The sequence below is a fragment of the Notolabrus celidotus genome, chromosome 15, assembly GCF_009762535.1.
Source record: "Notolabrus celidotus isolate fNotCel1 chromosome 15, fNotCel1.pri, whole genome shotgun sequence".
NCBI lineage: Eukaryota > Metazoa > Chordata > Actinopteri > Labriformes > Labridae > Notolabrus > Notolabrus celidotus.
The window spans coordinates 12,550,268-12,572,147 of NC_048286.1; the positions used below are offsets into that span (position 1 = coordinate 12,550,268).

General features: G+C 39.4%; 3 protein-coding genes across 3 annotated transcripts; all 3 read right to left on the bottom strand.

Annotated features, from left to right (window-relative positions):
* Positions 1–9: 9 nt before the first annotated feature.
* Positions 10–5,867, bottom strand: ftr67 (finTRIM family, member 67). Its single transcript, XM_034704018.1, has 7 exons — positions 5,174–5,867; positions 2,370–2,465; positions 2,027–2,260; positions 1,787–1,946; positions 1,588–1,689; positions 1,181–1,279; positions 10–609 (listed from the first exon to the last, which is right to left on the bottom strand). Exons 1-7 carry the CDS (start codon positions 5,768–5,770, stop codon positions 542–544), a joined length of 1,356 nt encoding a protein of 451 aa, XP_034559909.1. The 5' UTR covers positions 5,771–5,867; the 3' UTR covers positions 10–541.
* Positions 5,868–13,225: 7,358 nt separating this feature from the next.
* si:ch73-52e5.2 (protein THEM6) lies at positions 13,226–16,696 on the bottom strand. The gene is made up of 3 exons (XM_034703413.1): positions 16,564–16,696; positions 14,982–15,486; positions 13,226–14,380 (listed from the first exon to the last, which is right to left on the bottom strand). The coding sequence occupies exons 2-3, from the start codon at positions 15,480–15,482 to the stop codon at positions 14,273–14,275; spliced, it is 609 nt and encodes a 202-aa protein (XP_034559304.1). The 5' UTR covers positions 15,483–15,486; positions 16,564–16,696; the 3' UTR covers positions 13,226–14,272.
* Positions 16,697–19,156: 2,460 nt separating this feature from the next.
* them6 (thioesterase superfamily member 6) lies at positions 19,157–21,671 on the bottom strand. Its single transcript, XM_034702547.1, has 3 exons — positions 21,540–21,671; positions 19,605–20,112; positions 19,157–19,520 (listed from the first exon to the last, which is right to left on the bottom strand). Exons 2-3 carry the CDS (start codon positions 20,106–20,108, stop codon positions 19,416–19,418), a joined length of 609 nt encoding a protein of 202 aa, XP_034558438.1. The 5' UTR covers positions 20,109–20,112; positions 21,540–21,671; the 3' UTR covers positions 19,157–19,415.
* Between the last annotated feature and the right edge of the window lie 209 nt (positions 21,672–21,880).

The window sequence follows — 21,880 nt, forward strand, 5'->3', positions numbered from 1 at the left end:
ACACTTGGGAACGTTTTCTTTCCTTCAAGCTCATTGTTTTCTTTTAATGTCAGCATGTCACAAATCACAGTATATTATTACACACATCTGTAAAGCAAAACCAGTGTTCTGTATGTTTGGTTTAAAATAAATGACAAAGTTTTGTAAAAGCATAACCTTTTTTAAAAAGAACTAAAACAATACTACATTTTAAGGCAATGTTTGTAAAAAAAAATACTGAGATAAAATGTAAGTAATTAAGCCATTCTTTGAGCTGTTTAATACTTTAAGCATTATTAGTTAATGTCAACTTAAGCAGCACTTACAAATGCTTTCCTCATCTTGTTTTTTTTTACCTACGCTGCCATACAGGGTGCAACTAGAACTGGAAGCTGTAACTAAAACAGCTCAGTTTATGGCAAACTGTGAATTATAAAATGTACAATTGGTCAGTGTTGGTGAGGATTTGCGAGAGGAGAAGCAGAAGAGAGCACTGAGGTATAATGACATTCATCTTGTGTTGTTGCAGGTGAAATGTTGTTTTTGTTGTCCGCTACATGTCTTACTTCCTCCTGGGGTGAGAGCGTCGCTGCAGGTGCCTCTGTCTGGATACCGAGGAGTACTTCGAGCCTAGGAGAGAGAGGAGAAATGATGAAATGGCAGATGAGATTTGCTGCACAGCTTAAAATGTGAGTTATAAGAGGACACCATGACACAGAAGATACTGCTTTAGAGAGTACTTAAGTCAGACATCTTTTTCCACTTTCATTCATTGTGTGGGAAGTTTTTGGGCCATTTGTTCCTTTATAAGGGAGGACAGCTGAAGAGAGACAAGAGGTGTGGGGGTAGAGAGTGGGGTAATGACATGCAGCCAAGGGTCGTGGCTGAAAGTCTAACCAGTGAGCGCAGGAGTAGCCTCAGTACTTAGAGTGCGTGCTAAAACCGCTATGCTAATTTGCTCACAGTCTTCAAAGGCTGCTGTATGCTTCAGAAGCCACTAGATGGCACTGTGTTTGCCATGTGTACAGCACAGAACATGGAATCATTCCCTCAAGACCTAACACAAATCTGACCTGTGCTCTGATCAGTGCAGGGTAGTGATGAGGGGCCGAAAACAGAACAATTCAATGAGTTAAAATATTACAAATACGCCCTAAAATATCAGTTAAAGGCTGTTTGTGTTAGTATTGGTTTTATTTACCGAATGGTGAGAGGGTGAATGTGGGCACAGACAGTCCTGGATTGAGGAAAGGGTTTAGAGGGTTCACAGGACTTTGGTCCAGACCAGGTGTTGGGATCACTGAAAGAACAAAGACAACAGACAGTGTTACTGCAGCTTCTCTGAGGTCTTGAGAATCTGCAGCAGCGTCACATCTCTTGTGCACGATCAGCAGACTCCACTATAAACAGAGAAGTTGACTCAGGTGTAAGTGCTGCATGGGAATGTGGTCTGTTGGTAAACACAAGCAAACAAACAGGTAGGAACATTTTTAAAACCTCATAGAATGCAATCAAGCTTAACAAACATTCACTACTTTGCACCCACTGAAGAAGCCAATAACTGCATCAAAAGCTTAATTTCTGTGACTGTCTCATGCACACACTCACCTTGTGTTGCTTCCATTTCTACAGCCAATGCAGCTTCACTTGGCAGTGTCGTTTCAAGCTGTACAGCAGAATTTGTGGGACCTACTATTACAACATCTCTCACTACAAATGACAGGAAAACAAAATCACATAAACGTGTGATAACAGAATAGTTTGTATCTGATAAAAACACTGCTGTGATCAAATCTGCTGTGGGTACCTCTCTCGTAGATGCTGATGAATCCTCCCTGGCAGACCTCTTGTAGCAGCCCTTTAAAGTCTGACACAGCTGTCATCACTGGTCCAAAAGTGAGGCCGGGGTCAACCGTGACTGGGGGTAGAGCTGACAGCACAGGTGGAGCATGGACAGACTGACAGCTCTGTGGTTACAGAGAGAGCAGGAGTTAGCCTGTTTCTGTCCTTGTAATGTAAAAAGCGTATCACTCAGAGAAGATATTACCTGGAGGAAATGGATGTGGTCGTCAGTGTGTGAAAGTTTCTCCAGTTCAGCCTCATTCTTCTTCAGCTCAGCGATCTCCTTCTGGATCTTCTCCAGCAGCTGCTCAGCCTGACTGACAGCCATCTTTTCCTGGGCTTTGATCAGCTCTCTTACTTCGAAACGTTTCAGCTCCATCGAGCGGATCAGTTCAGTGAAGAGGGCATCGCTCTCCTCAGTTGCTGCACGAGCAGAGCGCTGCAGGGAGACACAAGGAAACATGAATCACCGGTTTCACATCAATGAATATAAAATGGTGTGTTATGAAACCACCTCATTTACATATCAGAACAAAGTTTCTACTTACACTGAGTATGAAAATGGCTTGTCTCAGCTCCTGGGCCTCCTTTTCCCTTTGATGGATTTTCATCTGAGAGCTGTGCTTCATGTCACCCAGCTCTTTCTGAAAGACATGATGAGAACTACACATTTAAGTCTTGTCAACATCGTGAGGATCTCATAAAAAAAAAAAACACTAAAGGGTATTTCTAGTAACCAAGGCCCTCAAACACCTTTGAAATACAAACATTAGTTGTGCAATTAAGGGATTTTATTATAGTTATTTGTCTCAGAGAGCCTTGCAGCTGTGTCTTTACTGTATCAGCGCCTACACTGCAGTTATATTTTGCACCACAGAGACTGGAAAACAACAGTTTTCATTACAGTGGAACAGGATTAGAACAATAAATTCAACTGAAATCAAGGAAAAGATGTTGTGCCCATTTGTTTCCACCATATATTCATTCTGATACCTAGACCTGAGTATCGGGTGATACCAATGACCCCTCAGACAGGAGTTTTATTTAACAAAGATAACATATTATCAGAGGTGGGTAGAGTAAACCGAAACAGTACTCAAGTAAAAGTACTGTTACTTTCTAATGATGTTACTCAAGTAGAAGTAAGAGTACTCATAGAAATAAGTACTTGAGTAAGAGTAAATAAGTACCTAAAAAAAACTACTCAAGTAATGAGTAACTTGTGAGTAGTATCATATATAAAATTGTACTGTATTGGAAATGCTAATAACAATGTGAAGTGCACACTGCCTTTAATAAAGTGACATAAATAGGAAAATGCCAAAATGAATGCTGTTAGGCATGGTTTACTTTCAAACATTAAAGAAAGAGAAGCTGAACTGTGCACAAACTAATGTACCCACTTTCATTTATTAAAACAAGCTAGAACTTCAAACTGTCTGAGATGTCATCAGAACTCCAGAACATTAATACTCCAACATTACAATAAAAATATATCTATGCCTTCCAAACTTTCTTTTTTAACCTTTAACTTATTTTCAGTACATCTTACTTAAAAACATAACTTGAAAATACTAAAACAACTTGGAAGTGTTTAAAAAGGCCATGAACTCAGTCCTGAAGAATCTCTCTGAGGTGACTGTTGAGCTTCAGAAGCAGCTGTTTTTATTAGCATGCTACCTTACTGCTCTTATAAGTTACTTTAGATTACTTTCCAACATTTCTAACATGCTTTTAAGATTTAATATTAACTAGTATGATCCTAAGCTTACCTAACTGATAACTCACCATGACATGCTTTTAAGATTTAATATTAACTAGTATGACCCTTAGCTTACCTAACTGATAACTAACTATAACATGCTTTTAAGATTTAATATTACCCTGTATGATCCTTAGCTTACCTAACTGATTACTCACCATGACATGTTTTTAAGATTTAATTGTTCTATAAGCTCAAGATTTCCACCGTATAGATAAAGTAAGCAGCGCATAATGTGACTGTTTCTCCTCGTCATTTAGAAGTTATGAGAGAGTCTGGATGTTGGGTACAGGGTAAACATGTTCCTCCAAAGGGGACGCAGGTATTACGCAGCCTCTCTCCCCAGCTGTAGGTGGAGGCGGGGGCGGAGCTACTTCTCCGTTCATTCAGTGTTGAGGCTATTTAAAGCTCTGGATCAGAAGGAGCTGCGTGAGAGATCGGCTGAGTATAAAACATATAAAATGAAGAACAAAAGGAACGGTAAAAGTAGCGACTGGACAGCCCAATGTAACGAAGTAAAAGTACATATTTTTTAACACAAATGTACTTGAGTAGGAGTAAAAAGTACTCTGCAAAACAAATACTCTCAGAAGTAAAATTTTTTGAAAAAACTACTTAAGTACATGTAACGGAGTAAATGTAACTCGTTACTACCCACCTCTGCATATTATAGGTGGAAAAACACTGATTTCTGGCATTTGAATAGCTCTAACTTGAGGTATCTCTGAACTGCTTTTGGTTTGTTACTGTCACAGAATAATTCACCTGAAACCAGGCTAATCTGTGAGGTATCATACTGGTGTATTGACTGGCAGTGGCGTACTCAGAGGGGGGGACTGGGAGTGATTATCCTTATGATACTCAGGATACTCTTGGGTGTCCCTGTAGTAGATAAAACGTTAGATGCAAAATGCCCTCTCTGGTATCATTTCAAGGAATTACACATTAAAAAATGTTGTTACAGCTGCCCTGCTAGTGAATGAAACATAAAAAGTGCCCTATGGATGCCCGTCCAGTTACAGTTGACTCGCACTGTCCTGCTCTACTCTGGGAATCTGTGTTCAGGTCTTGAGTGACCCAGCACTTGGTACTTTGGTCATTAATGTGGTGATGTTAATTTTTGATGAAGATAATGGAAGGTCTTAAATGGTTTGGTTGCTTCATTGTAGATGTTCCTTATTTTATTTTATTTTATTTTTTTAATTTTTTTTCTGTGAACTGACTTATCAAGTTATCCTTTATCTGTCTGTGAAAAACTACTTTGTACTAACTTCAGGTGTCTATATGCAAATGATGTCATTACTGTTGTTATCATTACTGTTAATTTAATTTTAATTACATTGCTCTCTTACCACTCTGCTTTCCCTCTCTCTTCCTCTGTTCGTAAGTTTTTATTTCAGTTTCTCTTTGTTTTCTTCATTTTCTGTTGTAAAGCACTTTGGATTAACTGTGTTGTGTGTAAAGTGCTTTATAAATAAAGTTGATTTGATATAGTTTGTGAATCATGAATGAAGACTGATTTGAGTAAATGATTGAATACAAATCCCGTCTGTGTGTAGTCTTTGATCATCTCTTGATTGATCTCATTACCTGTCTGTGTTGTACCTCGGCCTCAGCCAGCACCGTGTCGTGTCCTCTGTGCTCGTCTGTCAGACACAGGTAACAGATGCACTGTTTATCTGTGCGGCAGTAAACCTCCAGTAACTTGCCGTGTCGGGCACAGATCGTCTCCTGGAGCTTTTTAGAAGCAGACACCAGCTTGTGTTTCTTAAAGGCAGCAGAATCGTAGTGTGGCTGAACGTGGACGTCGCAGTAGGAGGCCAGACACACCAGACAAGACTTCACCGCTTTGTTTTTCCTCCCTGTGCACACGTCGCACTCCACGTCGTCCGCCTCAGCAAAGCTTTGGTTCACAGGCGTCGCAACATCTTGCAGTCCAGTCTTTTTGAATTTGTCAACCACGTCGGCCAGCATGGTGTTTCTGGCGAGCGGCGGCCTCGGGTTGAAGTTTTGCCTGCACTGCGGACAAACGAAGATCCCCAGATAGTCGTCCTGGTCCCAGTAGTTCTCTATACACTCCGAGCAGTAGCTGTGTCCGCACGGGATGGTCACAGGGTCCCTCAGCACATCCAAACATATCGAGCAGTTGAACTGGTCCTTATCCAGAACCACTCCGGCCTGAGCCATGGTCGAAAACACGATGAAAATGAGGAAGACAACGCTGGAAAACACAGGAACCCTAGTGACAGGCAGCTGCTGCTGTGTTTACAGGAAGTGAGGAGGAGGGGGCGTGCTCGGGGATACGTCACCGGAAACACATGCGGGGATTTAACTTTTAAAAAACAATCCCTTATTAAATAATTTATTTTAGTCAATGACAAAAAATGCATCAAATTCATAAACTATTATAACACCATTTTATGGGGCGCCGGTTGTAAAGTTGTGCACAGTGAAAATAACAGCAACATTTCTCCACATTTAGCTCCAAAACCTTATAACAATGTAGAGTGAATTTTTAAAAGTCACTTTAAGATCACATTTAGTGGAATATTTGTGATCTTCTTCACATTAAATTTCTTGTGAAAAATATATTGAGTAAAAATGTTGTTATTTCCAAATGCTAAATATAAAAATATTATATATATATATATATATATATATATATATATATATATATATATATATATATATATATATATATACATATATATATATATATATATATAAAATATAAAATATAAAATATATCTACATCTTAAATATATATCAAAATGTTCAACGATAAATCTAAATGTTAAATATATATCTAAATCTTAAATATAATTCTAAATATTAAATAGAAATATAAATGTTAATATAAATGTTAAATGTTGAATCTAATGTTAAATGTTGCTCTGCGATCCTAAATATTTAGCTGATATGCAAATTCACACTGCCGCATACCAGCTAAATATTCAGTGTGCACAACTTTACAAAAGGCGCCCCATACCTTTTTCCCTGAGACTCCTAGGTAAACAAATATTTACATATTTCTGTAAAAGTTTTGTTTTTGTTTGTTTTTTTGTTGTTATGAGTGTATTTACTTTATATATACGTAATTGTTGTTGTCATAAGTGTATTTACTTTATTTGTATTGTATTGTTGTCCTGTCTTCTGTATGTATATGTTTATCTTATTTAATCTCTTATTGAATCTTATTTCATCCCACCAAAAATTCTCACCTGTCCCACAGCCTTGCTGAAGACAGTGTGGTGAGCATGATGTTCATCACGCTAATGTTTTTGGCAATGTGTAAAAATGACTGAGTACTGGGGTGAAGCGTGGAAAGGAATGATAGCAATTTGAGGTTATGAACTTTCTAAGACGTGTAAAGTGCTGTATCTGGGAAATTTAACATAGGAAAATATACAAAGCAAGGACAGATTCCTGGCTGGAATACTATTGTTGGCATCAAAGAAAGCTATAACAAGAGAAACTGGTTGGACATTGTGGAAAAACTACACAATATGGAGAACTTAACACACAATTTAAGACTTCAACAACCTGCCTGCCAAGGAAAATGGAAAAAGTGGACTGCCTTTATAACCCATCAAAAAGTCAGAAGAGAGTGGACTATTTGAAAGGAGGCTAAACTGACTTTTGTTAACTTACACCAAAGTTTATATAATGTGTTTATTTTGATGTAACCTCATCAAGTAAAGCAAAGAAAATATGAGTAAAAAAACAAAGAAGTCACTTTTGTCTTACACCATTCAAGCAGCTTCGGTAAAACAGAAGCACTCTGAACTTCAAATTCTAAACAATAAGACATAGTACTAGCAAGACATTTGGATTATTTCTGGTAGGTGGGATTTTTTTGTTAAAATTAACTCAAAAATGATGCAGCAGAGGCATCAAAATAAATGTGGGCATCAGAATAAAGATGTGTACCCTAATTCAATTACTTAAGCGCAGATACTTTTATGTAACTTTTAAGAAATGTGTGACTGTAATTTTTTTTTTTGACTGAATGAAACCAAGAACAATAATCAATCTGGTTAGCAAAAACAAGCACAAATACGCAATTCATAATTTTCTAATAATGACGATGCAAAACATGAAAGTTATATTTCTTTAAAGGATAAAACACAGGGTAAATAGTGAACTTCATCCTCCAAGTTAGTGTACAGTTAAAATTTGAAGAAGTGGCACTTTTAATGAACAGTAAAAAGAGCGGGTTGTCTCATGCTTGTGGTAGTTCTGTCTGTTAGATTAAATTTTACAAGATTAATACATCAGTGTGACTGGTACATCAGCAAGTGGTAAGCATTTAAATGAACTAGTACACACACCTTTTGGTTGCTTTTTTAAACTATTATGTTTTAAGTTGAAAATATTCTTACACATACCCTTACTACAGCTGTCAGATAGATGTGTAGTGAAAACCTTCACTACTAAAGTACACTTTAAAAATTGCATAGTGATAGTAAAGAACCTATGATTGCACTTATACATATGTACATATTCTAACTCAGTTGACAAACCTGCACTACACACTGAAAACCCCGTTTAACTTTACTTCACCCAAAGGAACGCCACAGGGAACTGAGACCAGTTTGACCAAAACTTCACTACAAAGAGAAGAAATTCTTTGACCTAGACATTACAGTCTCACACAAAATGTTTAAAGAGTATCTGTTTGTTTGTTGTGTAATCTCCTAAAGATGTTAGTAGAGAGTAAATATGTTTTACAGGGTTCCCACTCTTTTCCAGAGATCATTTTCCAGGACATTTCCACATTTTCTGGTTTTGGTTCAGTTCTGGTTCGGTTCTGGTTCGTTTCTGGTATGGTTCTGGTTCGGTTCGGTTCCGTTGCGGTTCTGGTTCAGTTCTGGTACGTTTCTGGTTCGGTTGTAATTCGGATCAGGTTCGGTTCTGGTTCGGTTCTGGTTCGGTTCTGGTTCGGTTCTGGTTCAAGTCTGGTTCGGTTCTGGTACAGTTCTGGTACGTTTCTGGTTCGGTTCTGGTTCGGTTCTGGTTCGGTTCTGGTAGGGTTCTGGTAGTGTTCTGGTACGTTTCTGGTACGGTTCTGGTTCGGTTCCGGTTCGGTTCTGGTTCAGTTCTGGTACGGTTCTGGTTCAGTTCTGTTAGGGTTCTGGTTCGGTTCTGGTTTGGATCTGGTTCAGTTCTGGTTTGGTTCTGGTTGAGTTTGATTCTGGTTCTGTTTGCATGAGTTTGATTCTGGTTCTGTATGCTTAAATTTAGTTCTGGTTCTAATCCTAACCCTAATCCTAACCCTAACCCTAACCCTAACCCTAACCCTCATAATCATAACCCTAACCCTAACCCTAATCACAACCCTAACCCTAACCCTAATCCTAACCCTAATCCTTACCCTAACCCTAATCATAATCACAACCCTAATCACAACCCTAACCCTAACCCTAATCCTAACCCTAACCCTAACCCTAACCCTAATCACAACCCTAACCCTAACCCTAATCCTAATCCTAACCCTAATCACAACCCTAACCCTAATCATATTCCTAACCCTAAACCTAACCCTAATCATAACCCTAGCCCTAATCACAACCCTAACCCTAATCCTAATCCTAACCCTAACCGTAATCACAAACCTAACCCTAACCCTAATCCTAATCCTAACCCTAACCTTAATCACAACCCTAACTCTAATCCTAACCCTAACCCTAATCACAACCCTAACTCTAACCCTAACCCTAACCCTAATCACAACCCTAACCCTAATCCTAACCCTAATCACAACCCTAATCTTAACCCTAACCCTAATCCTAACCCTAGTCCTAACCCTAACCCTAACCCTAACCCTAATCACAACCCTAACCCTAATCCTAACCCTAATCACAACCCTAATCTTAATCCTAACCCTAACCCTAATCACAACCCCAACCCCAACCCTAATCAGAACCTTAACCCTAAACCTAACCCTAACCCTAAACCTTACCCTAACCCTAAATCTAATCACAACCTTAACCCTTATCCTAATCCTAACCCTAATCACAACCCTAACCTACTCCTAACCCTAACCATAATCATAATCATAACCCTGACCCTGACCCTAATCCTAACCCTAACCCTAATCATAACCCTAACCCTATCCCTAAACATAACCCTAACCCTAACCCTAACCCTAAACACAACCCTTACCCTAATCACAACCCTAACCATAATCATAATCCTAACCCTAACCCTAAACCTAACCCTAATCCTAACCCTAATCACAACCCTAACCCTAATCCTAATCCTAACCCTAACCCTGACCCTAATCCTAACCCTAACCCTAATCATAATCAAATCCTAACCCTAACCCTATGCCTAACCCTAATCCTAACCCTAATCTTAACCCTAATCCTAATCATAACCCTAACCATAACCCTATCCCTAATAACAACCCTAACCCTGATCACAACCCTAACCCTAACCCTTATCACAACCCTAACCCTAACCCTAATCACAACCCTAATCCTAACCCTAACCCTAATCATAATCATAACCCTAACCCTGACCCTAATCCTAACCCTAACCCTAATCATAACCCTAACCCTAATCATAATCAAATCCTAACCCTAACCCTATGCCTAACCCTAATCCTAACCCTAATCACAACCCTAATCCTAATCATAACCCTATCCCTAACCCTAATCACAACCCTACCCCAATCCCTAACCACAACCCTAACCCTAATCATAACCTTAACCCTTTCCCTAACCCTAATCACAACCCTAACCCTAATCACAACCCTAACCCTAAACACAACCCTAACCCTAACCACAACCCTAACCCAAACCCAAACCCTAACCCTAATAACAACCCTAACCCTAACCCTAATCATAACCCTAACCCTAACCCTAATCACGACCCTAACCCCATCCCTAATCACAACCCTAACCCTAACTCTAATCACAACCCTAACCCAAACCCAAACCCTAACCCTAATCACAACCCTAACCCTAACCATAACCCTAACCCTAAACACAACCCTAACCCTATCCCTAATCACAAACCTAACCCTAACCCTAATCACAACCCTAACCATAACCCTAAACACAACCCCAGCCCTTGTCACAACCGTAACCCTAAACATAATCCTAACCCTAACCCTAACCCTAAACCTAACCCTAATCCTAATCACAACCCTAACCCTAATCACAACCCTAACCTTAACCCTAACCCTAATCATAATCATAACCCTAACCCTGACCCTGACCCTAATCCTAACCCTAATCATAACCCAAACCCTAATCACAACCCTAACCCTATCCCTAATCACAACCCTAACCCTGACCCTAATCACAAACCTAACCCTAACCCTAAACACAACCCTAACCCTAATCCTAATCCTAACCCTAACCCTAATCACAACCCTAACCCTAACCCTAATCATAATCATAACCCTAACCCTAATCACAACCCTAACCTTAACCCTAACCCTAATCATAATCATAACCCTAACCCTGACCCTGACCCTAATCCTAACCCTAACCCTAATCATAACCCAAACCCTAATCACAACCCTAACCCTATCCCTAATCACAACCCTAACCCTGACCCTAATCACAACCATAACCCTAACCCTAAACACAACCCTAACCATAACCCTAACCCTAATCACAACCCTAACCCCTAACCCTAATCACAACCCTAACCCCTAACCCTTATCACAACCCTAACCTAATCACAACCCTAACCCTAATCACAACCCTAACCCTATCCCTAATCAAAACCCTAACCATAACCCTAATCACAACCATAACCCTATTCATAACCCTAACCCTAATCAAAACCCTAACCCAAACCCTAATCACAACCCTAACCCTAACCCTAATCACAACCCTAACCCTATCCCCAATCACAACCCTAACCCTAATCAGAACCCAAACCCTAATCACAACCCTAACCCTAATCACAACCCTAACCCTAATCACAACCCTAACCCTAATTACAACCCAAACCCTAAACACAACCCTAACCCTAATCACAACCCTAACCCTAATCACAACCCTAATCCTAATCACAACCCTAACCCTAACCCCAACCCTAACCCTAATCACAACCCTAACCCTAACCCCAACCCTAAACCTAATCAAATTCCTAACCCTAATCATAAACCTAGGATCAGAGTGATAATGATTTTCTAACAAAATAAATGCACACAATTGGACAATTATAAGGCTTCTCATAAAAACACCGTACGTAAAAGGGTTTTCAACACAAACCATAAGTTTTTTTTGCAAAATTAAGGTAAAATATACGTCTACAAAAGATCCTAAATTAAGAGCCGTTCGGGAGTCGAAAGAGCCGGCTCTTCTTTGGGGGTTGAGTCAAAAGAGCCAGCTCTCTGAAAAGAGCCCAACTTCCCATCACTAAAACACATGCTTACTACCATTTGCACTCTTAGTTGCCCTTGGAACTATTTGTATTGTAAAACGTATAAATGTAAATACTTCAGACATGTACCATAGTGATAAACAGATAACACTTCAATTTGAATCAAGTAAATACCACTTGTATACTTTAAAACAGAGGGTCATTTCATTCTCAACATGACAGCATTTATACTTTTCAAGTAATTGATCTTAAACGCTTTCAGAAAATTAACAGTAGCAAGACTCACATATCCCTTCGAGCCACCAAATGGTATCATAACAATGGTGTATGCTGTTTTGTAATGACACAGCACAATTTTATAATTTATTAGAAATGTATTAGAAATGTATTCAAATTATTTCACGGACCCCCCCGGCTATGGTTCGCAAACCCCCAGGGGTCCCAGGACCCCACTTTGAGAACAATTGAGCTAGAGTACAGTAATTGAGCCAAATGTACCATAAAACTAGACAATATACCCCCCTTCTCTGTGAATGCATGATTATGAAGTGAAGGAGAAAAGATGTGAAAAAAGTTGTGCAGTGTCGCTGTCTTTTCCAGCACAGCGTGCACTCAACTTTCAATGAATGGGGATGTGTTTTGTTAATAGGGTCAGGTCAAACGCAGCCATGTTGGAATAATTTTCCAGGACTATATGTGATTTTCCAGGACATCTGACTTTTTCTCCCATTTTCCAGGTGTTTTCCAGTATTGGAAAACTGGTCAACTGTTTTCCAGGTTTTCCAGGACGCGTGGGAACCCTGCTTTTCCAGCACAGCGTGCACTCAACTTTCAATGAATGGGGATGTGTATTTTTAATAGGGTCAGGTCACACGCAGTCATGTTGGAAAAATTTTCCAGGACTATATGTGATTTTCCAGGACATTTTACTTTTCCAACATTTTTCAGGTGTTTTCCAATACTGGAAAACTGGTCAACTGTTTTCCAGGTTTTCCAGGACGCGTGGGAACCCTGCTTTTAGTTTCTCAACAGCCTGAAACAAACTTTCAGAATAATTGTACTTAGCATCACTGAGCTGCAAAGTACTATACTGCTCATCAGGATGACAACAAACAGACTCACAAGCACTTAGACACAAAAGCACTACTGAACCATAGTTTCTAATGCATTTTTAATTGAAAATGCCTTTAAATAATTAACAGACACAATAAATAACATGTTACATTAAACCTTTTCAATAAAACATAAATAACTTATGTGGAAAACAAAAGGACATCGGCTGTCAGCAAACAAAAATAACTGAACAGGATTGTTTATGTAAGTATCATTCAAACACACATGACAGGAAAGACACATGTTTATGAGTTGATTTCTTTTCCATCTTCAAACAGAACAATACATTACTTTGGTCATAAACTAAAGCTTTAAAGTATCAAAGGGAAGGTTCTAGATCAAAAAGGCTTTCATATTACATCATTCCTAGCATTAGCATTTATTGTGCGTTGAAGATTTAAAACAGTATCCAGCTTCCTCTTATTAGCATTTTCCTCTCATGTCTGGAGTCAAGGACTTTCTCTAAAAAGTACATGCAAATCTAATCCAGAAGCCTCCCTTTTAAATGCAAGAATCATTGAGTCAGTAAAAGAACTGATAAAAGGATCCCTTAAAATCAAATAATCCCTTTCAGATTGTTGATAGGATTTCAGTGGGTTTCTTTGTGCAAAATGCTGATGGGAAGATCAAAAAAGTAGTCAGAACATATTCATGATATTCATTCAAGTATTGCAACACGCCTACTTTTTTTCCTTAGAAAGTTATAATTCATGAGAGTCTAAGTGGAAGCTACGGCTAATCAAGTAAACAGGCACAAAAATATTCCTCTGTTTGTTTTTCGGCATGCATTGATGTCAGTGAAGGATTAACTTTTGCTCTACATGCGGATCAGAAGTCGATCGGTTTGCTAAATGAGAATGAAAGCCAGTCTGTTCGCAGTCAAGTGCTGAATAAGCTGCACAGATAAAACTAGGTTATTGTATCACTTTCTTCAGAGAGAAAAACTTTCAAAATGATCCCAGTGCGTATAGTATGTGCATTTCAAAACAATGGAATACCTCAAAGTTCAAGTTTTCATATCCAGCGGTCCCAAGTTCAGTATTTCTGTTCACGTCATACAAAAATACACAGCAGGTAAGACTGAGATAAATGGAATCTGGTAAGTCAACTAAAAACTCTCTACAATGTTGTAACTGTTTGTGTGTGAGTATGTATTTCATTCCTATGTGTGCGTGCAATGCAAATGATATGTGGGTCTACACTCATGATACACGGTGTCACGGTGCGGCTTCACTTGTTCTTCTCTTCCAGGCCGCTCTCGGCTCTCAGGGCCTGGCTGCTGGCTGAGATGTAGCTGATCCAGTGTTTGAGGTCCTCGGGAAACTCGGGGCACTCGATCTGCAAACAAACGCAGAACAGCAATAAGGTTAAAGTGGAACAAAGACACAGTCTGGAGCTGAGACAACTAGTTAAATGAAAGGAGTTTTTACCAGCATCCAGGATTGGTCTATTTTATAAAATGTTGAAATTTCAATGCGGTAGCCTCCCAAATTGGACACATTTTTTTCATCTCATGTCATAGAAAACTTTGGATTTTGGATCATAGTATTACATAAATCTTAAGACATCGGCTTGGTTTTCTGAAATTCTGATGGACATATTTTCGCTGCATTATCAAATAATCAGAGAAAAAATGACACAGATATCACAGCCATTTATCCTGCAGTTATTTCTCAGACAAAAATAACACACGCTGTAGTTGTGGCTTTTTAATGTCGAAGGCCTGCTGTTTTTCTTATTCTTGTTCAATAGTAAATGGACATTTTTTGTGTTGTTTATGAAATACAGTAACTCTGATATTACCTTGGGGTTCATCACCAGATTATAATGACTGTTTTCAATTTTTCTTATCAACTAACAGAGATAAAAGTCTGCATAATGCTCGATTACACAAACACAGTCATACCAGTGCTTTCCTCCATCTCTGGTAAATACTCACCTTCCTTTTGCAGACATATTCAATGATTGTCTCCGGGCTGCAGCTAACCACGTTTTGCCTGCAGAGCATGACCGCAGACACGAAACCATCTCTCTTGGACACAAAGCGCTGCTCCAAGTAAAAAGCCTTCTCATCCCATCCTATTACTTTGGTCCGAATCTCAAAGGCCTCTCGGAAAGCCAGGGAGCGCCGGTATCGTATAGTGGAGGCCCCTACCACCATCTTGGCCCCCAGTTTGCGTGAGGCCATGAACAGCCCATTTCGCATGTAATGGTGAAAGCGCGCAAAGTCACACTCCCTGAGATATCGGGAGTTGTTCATGTGGCCCATATAGTCCAAATCATGGGGGAGGACCATGCCTTCAATGGTTTGCTCAGCAAGCATGTCCCATATCCGGGGTTGGAACCATGCCTCTACGAACACCTGGGCCCCACGTAGGAAGTACCACACATCCAGAGTGCAGAAGAGCAGGAGGAGGGCACCCAGCACCAGCAGCAGCATCTCTCTGGAACGACAGACCAAGTGTAAGTGATAAGAGCCATCCTGGTTCATTTTATTGAAGGATAAATAATGTGTTACACACTACAAAGAGAGATCCCATGTGACTCTAAGAGAAAGACTCTTTACTTTTCAATCAATTTAAACAGATACTCACAGCATTAACCCTCCTGTCATATTCGTTTCTCTGGAACAGCAATAATGTTCCTGGGTCAATTTGACCCGGGGCATATTCAATTATCCAAAAGTGTCAGAACCCCAAAAAATCCCAATACACAATTTTTTAAATCTAATTTTTAACTCCATTTCTAACCATTTAAATCAAGATTGAGCACATTGTGGTTCTTTATTTCTCACAGATCATGGTTCAATGAGGATAACTCACTCGTTTTTCATTAGAATTCATGTTAAAACTGTTTTTAATGTACATTGGGTAGCCCTAAATATAAATAAAATAGTTTTACATGACATACATTTTTGTTAATTTCATTTTAAATTGTTCATTTTTTTATTTTTATGAAGTGATGTTAATCAATTAACACGACACCTCTTCTGTCACATGCTGCCCAGATTTTTATGCTGCATTTAGCTGTTTTGGAAGGCACATATTGGCTAAAATAGACCTTAAAAAGAGTCCATTTTAATCACAGCATAACAGGAGGGTTAAGTAGTTTGGAGGTTTTCTAATTCATATCCACACTCAGTATGATATAAAATGCTGCTTTGACCTCTTCAATGTCAGTGTATGTTAACACATAAACGTGAATTGATTGTCTTTTCTCTAGCGGACATGTTATAAAAGCAAACATACGGAAGCAGTCTGCTCCTAAGACCATCTTTTTCAACCTTGAGAGGACCGAAGAGCTAAACGCTGCTGCATTCAAATGAACGAGGCGCGACTGCTGTGACAGCCAAATCTGTTAGCTTAGCTGCTAGCCACAAGCAGCTGGTGGCCTTGGCAAAATTAAAAAAACATATTGTACACAGGCAAAGCGACTGTCTTTAAAACCCTCTCCGTCTTACATTAAAGTCAAACCACTGGTAAGAAAGGGTTATTCATTGTGTCTGTGTCTGCAGAACTTACTGTGCGTCCAGAGGATAACGCTACCATGAGATGCGGTTAACTTAGAAGTAACCGGTAGAATGAACGACGGGCATGACTTCCGGGTTTGTGACCTCACGAGAAGCTGCCTGTTCTTCTTCTTCTACGAGGCTCAACGATGGAGGGCGTACTCTGTGGACACACAGCGACACCTTCTGGGCTAAGTGAGTCTTACGGTCCCCTTTTCCTCCATTTCTCAAAGTCACCATTTTATTACAGTTTTATCAATTGTTTACACACAAATATTGGTACTTGAGACACAATGACCACAACATGTTACCCATGCACTAACCCCCTGAACCAATTCTGCTAAACTACAATCACAATTCCTGCTTTACACACAAATTGCAGTTCTAAAACACACTTTTTTCAAAACACTACACACAATTCTCTGCAGTTGGCACACTTTTCATGAAGAAAATATCTCGTTTTCACAAGGAACACACTGTCATTCAAAATTCCAAAGTTACAGTTTTTCTCCATCGTTTACACACATTTTCTGAAAGCATGCCTCATTCTCAGAACTAGTCACACAAATCAAAAAACACACACACAATGGGCAAAACCCCTCAGTTCTCCTGCAAAATTAAACTTTACTTTCAAAACAATGTTACTTCTTCTCAAAATAGTATTTTGTTTTCAAATGACTCACACAAGCCACCACATAAATAGACCTTTATAAGAACCAGTTGAACAATGATGTGCTCAATGTAAAACACTAGGATGAATTGAAAACACTTCGTCTCCATTCATCATAATGACTTAGGCCTTTTTCTGTTCAGTGTTACACTTACTACAGACAGACAGTACATACAGAAGTGTGTTGTAAAATATTTTAGAATATTGTTTTTATACTCAAAACACACAAATAAACGATAACAAATATGTTTTATTTCCCCCCCCAAAAAAAACAGTGTACAAAGTGAACATCCCAACCAACACAAAGTTGCACATACAGTGGTCTACATACAAAACAACAGAAGAATTTACTGTATACAGTTGCAGTAAAAAAAAAAAATTTTAAAAAACTATGCTACTACTATGCTTGCCTGTCTGAATGTCTCCAATGCTTTTAATGTTTCAATGTAAAGCACATTGAGTCGCCCTCGTGTATGAAATGCGCTATACAAATAAAGCTGCCTTGCCTTACATCCTCTCTTCTGTTTTGGTCTGGCCACAGCACCTCATCCACATCACAAGCAATGTTTTCCCTAGCCAAGCAGCAGGGGAAATATAGCTCTGATTGCTAATTGTAAAACTGTGGGACAGGTTTTTGCCCATGTGATGAGTCAGTGTGCATAGTAGGGCAATTAACTTTAGATTTTGAATGACAGTGTGTTCCTTGTAAAAACAAGAGATTTTCTTCATGAAAATTGTGCCAAATGCAGAGAATTGTGTGTAGTGTTTTGAAAAAAGTGTGTTTTAGAATTGCAATTTGAGTGTAAAGCAGGAACTGTGCTTGTAGTTTCAAAGAATTGGTTCAGGGGGTTTGTGCACAGGTTACATGTTGTGGTCATTGTGTCTCAAGTACCAGTATTTGTGTGTAAACAATTGAGAAAAACTGTAACTGGACAACAACGAGAGGTTGCTTTAAATTGAAAATAGATGTGTGTGTGAATGTTTTTTTAATTACAACATAGACTGTGGACAGGGACAGACATCAGCTGTTCTGGTCCTGTCAAAGAAGTAGCTCAGTAGGGGGCCCCTGCTGAACGTGGGCCCTGGGGCGGCCGCACCCTCTGCCCCCACAGTCGCTCCGCTTATGGCTCTGCCCCTTCCTGTAGAGTGAATCTGTGTTGAGGGAACAGTTGAACATGTTGTCCAGGTGTAAACCTAGATAGTTGTAGGTTGGCACCACCTCGATTTCCACCCCTTGAATGTTAACCAGCTGATGGCAGAGCCTGGATATTTGGAAATCTACTATCATTTCCTTTGACTTTGAGGAGTTCAGTAGGAGGCAGTTTTTGTGACTCCAGTCACTGAAGGCTTTTGTCAGATCCCTGTATTCAGATTCCTGTCCATTGCGATACACACCACAATAGCAGTATAATCTGAGTGATTCTGGATGTGGCAGGACTCAGAGTTGAACTCCATATTACCATATTTTGCTAACATGAACCACAAAATTGCATCAAGATGTAATTCTGCCAAGCACTGAATATGACATGTATACATGGCCCATGAAAACACTGCAACCAGTAAGGTTAAGTCTACACATATTAGAAATTACATTTAAAAAAATGTAATTATATAGATGGGAAAATGTATTTGTGCCATGTGACATGTATACATGGCCCATGAAAACACTGCAACCAGTAAGGTTAAGTCTACACATATTAGAAATTACATTTAAAAAAATGTAATTATATAGATGGGAAAATGTATTTGTGCCACTTAACCAGTTGCTTTTTTTTTTTTTTTTTTTTTTATTGTATCATGGGCTATCATGTCCATGTCTTCTTCTTTGATGCGCTTTATTGGAATATTTGTCTTTAATGCAACAGTTCCTTTAAACTAGTAATAAAAATATTTACCTTAAATTTTTAGTGAGAGATACAAAGTGCACCAACAAGACTTCAAAATTGACTTGTTTTATTGCTTTCATATCACAGGAGGAAGCACAATCAACTTCCTCTCACTGAGGAAGTTATTTTCTCTAGCCTCTCTAAACGTTGTGGTTTGCAGTAGTAGTCCTTCCAGCGTCAATGCAGGTTAGTGTTATGGTTTTTTGCAAGTCTTGTTTTCAGAAGTATAGGCACGTGTGTTTAAGTCAAGTAATCACGAACAGTAGACAATGTCAAAAAGACGGTCTAAATAATGTCCCACTCATTGCTTCACTTGTCCTTATCCAGCCCGCTCTCAGCTCTGAGGGCCTGGCTGCTGGTAGAGATGAAGTTCACCCAGTGCTGAAGATCCTCTGGAAACTCAGGACACTCCACCTGCAAGAAGCACACCATACAGTCATTGTCCTGATATACTTTCAGCAGTAAAAATCTGCACAAGTTTAAACCCCTGTTTCTTACCTTTCTCTTACACAAGTGCTGCATGATCTTGTCCGGGCTGCTGCGTATGATGCTCTGCTTGCAGTACATGACAGCACACACTAATGCATCTTTTGTTGAAACAAATCTCTGTTCCAGGTAAAAGGCTTTGTCATCCCACGTCACGATTCGAGTCCGCAGCTCAAAGCCCTCGCCTATACACAGAGCCCTGCGGTATCTGATTGTGGTGGCCCCCACGACCATCGAAGCTCCCAGGGCTCGCAGGGCCTTGAACACACCGTTACGAGTGTAGAGAGAGAAACGGCTGAAGTCACACTCCCGAAGGTAGCGAGCATTGTTCATGTGGCACATATCGATGTCTCGGGGGGTGACCCGGCCTGTGAGGGTTTGCTCTGCTGTGATGTCCCAGATCGGAGGCTGAAACCAGGCACGCAGGATCACAGCGGCGGCCTTCAGGAAGTAGAACACATCCAGACAGCAGAAGAGAGCCAGCAAGGCAGCAAGCACCCACAACACCCACCACATCTCTCTGAAGAGTAGACATTCCGTACAGAAGCAGAGGAGAGAGGTTATTCAATGTGAGAAAACAAAGTAGTAGTGTTTAAAAACAGATAATGATTTTTTAATTTTATTTTTTATAGCTGCTGATCAAGTAGCTCTGACTGGCAGTAAATGCTCTGAATCTGCTCACCAAACACACATAGTAATGGTTTATTTTTTAACCATTGTAAGGCCAATAAATGCCACTGTATGCTTTAATACCAGTCATATGAAATTGGGCATGTCACAACCATAGACTGTATAAAATAGGCCACAACAGAAACCTGCAGTATCTTCTTAGTATAAATCAGTGGATTTGATCTTAGCAGCATTTCCTGACATGTTGACCTGAAACTTGGAGGAACTTGTTTCAATATCCTTTTGTCCTTTCAGGTAGTAAAACTACAAACAGCAGGGCTATTGAGATTCACAGTAACTATTTCAAAATGGGTTTCAGTGTTTCCAATCTTCAGAATATCTGTGAACTGATTTACAAAAATGTGGGTGTGAACCATAGTGAACAGGTTCTGCAGGATATGCAGGTTACCTCTTAACTGTAAGTCGCAAGTACAAGGAGCATGGCAGGTGCAGAGGTACCCAAAAATGTTAGTTAGGTAAAAGTATTCAAATATAATAATACTAATTTATTTTAAAGCGCTTGGTGCAAAATAATTAGACACACTTTTGCTCTTGATTGAGGTGGAGCTAACTTTGAACAGCTTTGTGTGACTGCAAGTTATGATTCTTTTCAGCTTTGATTTTCCTGCTAATTTAATAATTGATTGATCCATTGGTAGAAAAACAAATACAGAAAATGCGGGCATATATCGCCCCTACAACCTAAAGCCTCAAGTGATGCTTTCACAATGCTGAGTTTGTCTGAGCAGTAGTGGCTTTAGATGTAAATGATTATTCCTTAAATTGATGTTGAAATAGTTATCAATTACTGTCAAACAACTTATATATACACAAAAACTTATTCACACCTTATCTTTTGTTAATATTTTGTGACCACGAATCTGGATTTGTCAAACAAACAAGTGTCTACGTTCAAAGATTTAACATGCCAATCCTGCAACTGAAGATGATGCCAAAGCCATGCAAACGTGTAAACTAAGAAGTATTAGTATTATTGTGTCCCAACTGCATCAATAATGGAACGAATTACAGTACACAGTTTCTACAACAGTAAATGGATAATGTTTGGTCACACATGCCATTAACTCGTGTTGAAAACAATGACTCATTTTGTGATTTGTAACTTAAGCTAACGTGACCATAAACGCTGGCAGCCCTGCAGAAGAACTACCTGTTCGCACCCAGACTTTGAGACTGACCTCACGTGCACAGGTGAACACACCGGAGAGTAAGGTTACTTAAACTTAGAAGTTATCTAGCCAGTTCACGAACACTCACCTGCTGCCAGATTCCTCCTGTTACCACTGAAATTCCCGGACACAGCAACCTGACCCATGCACTTCTACCACCGTGAACCATGCACACACTTTAAATATCGTCTTAACACTTCCGGATATGGACTTCAAAATAAAAGCACTTCAGTCTGTAAAAAAGGTAACTAGAACACGTGTTTTCAAGGTACTTTGGGGAGGAGGGCGTTACAAGCCAGGGATCATGTTGATAAAATTTGATTGTCATTTTAGAAACGTATACTTATTTTTTATATGACAAATAATAATTGCATTTAATTGTATTATTCAATCTGAGCACTTTTAGTTTAAGGACGAGATTTACTCACT

What these genes read in the sequence shown, in the direction of transcription:
- them6 (XM_034702547.1), bottom strand. Translation starts at nt 20,108, where the DNA reads ATGTGGTGGGTGTTGTGGGTGCTTGCTGCCTTGCTGGCTCTCTTCTGC. An exon ending in AGCACTTGTGTAAGAGAAAG is followed by an intron (nt 19,521 to 19,604) that starts GTAAGAAACAGG and finishes TGCTTCTTGCAG; the next exon opens with GTGGAGTGTCCTGAGTTTCC.
- ftr67 (XM_034704018.1), bottom strand. Translation starts at nt 5,770, where the DNA reads ATGGCTCAGGCCGGAGTGGTTCTGGATAAGGACCAGTTCAACTGCTCG. An exon ending in AAGCCATTTTCATACTCAGT is followed by an intron (nt 2,261 to 2,369) that starts GTAAGTAGAAAC and finishes GTCTCCCTGCAG; the next exon opens with CGCTCTGCTCGTGCAGCAAC. An exon ending in AGAAATGGAAGCAACACAAG is followed by an intron (nt 1,280 to 1,587) that starts GTGAGTGTGTGC and finishes TTGTTCTTTCAG; the next exon opens with TGATCCCAACACCTGGTCTG.
- si:ch73-52e5.2 (XM_034703413.1), bottom strand. Translation starts at nt 15,482, where the DNA reads ATGCTGCTGCTGGTGCTGGGTGCCCTCCTCCTGCTCTTCTGCACTCTG. An exon ending in AATATGTCTGCAAAAGGAAG is followed by an intron (nt 14,381 to 14,981) that starts GTGAGTATTTAC and finishes GTTTGTTTGCAG; the next exon opens with ATCGAGTGCCCCGAGTTTCC.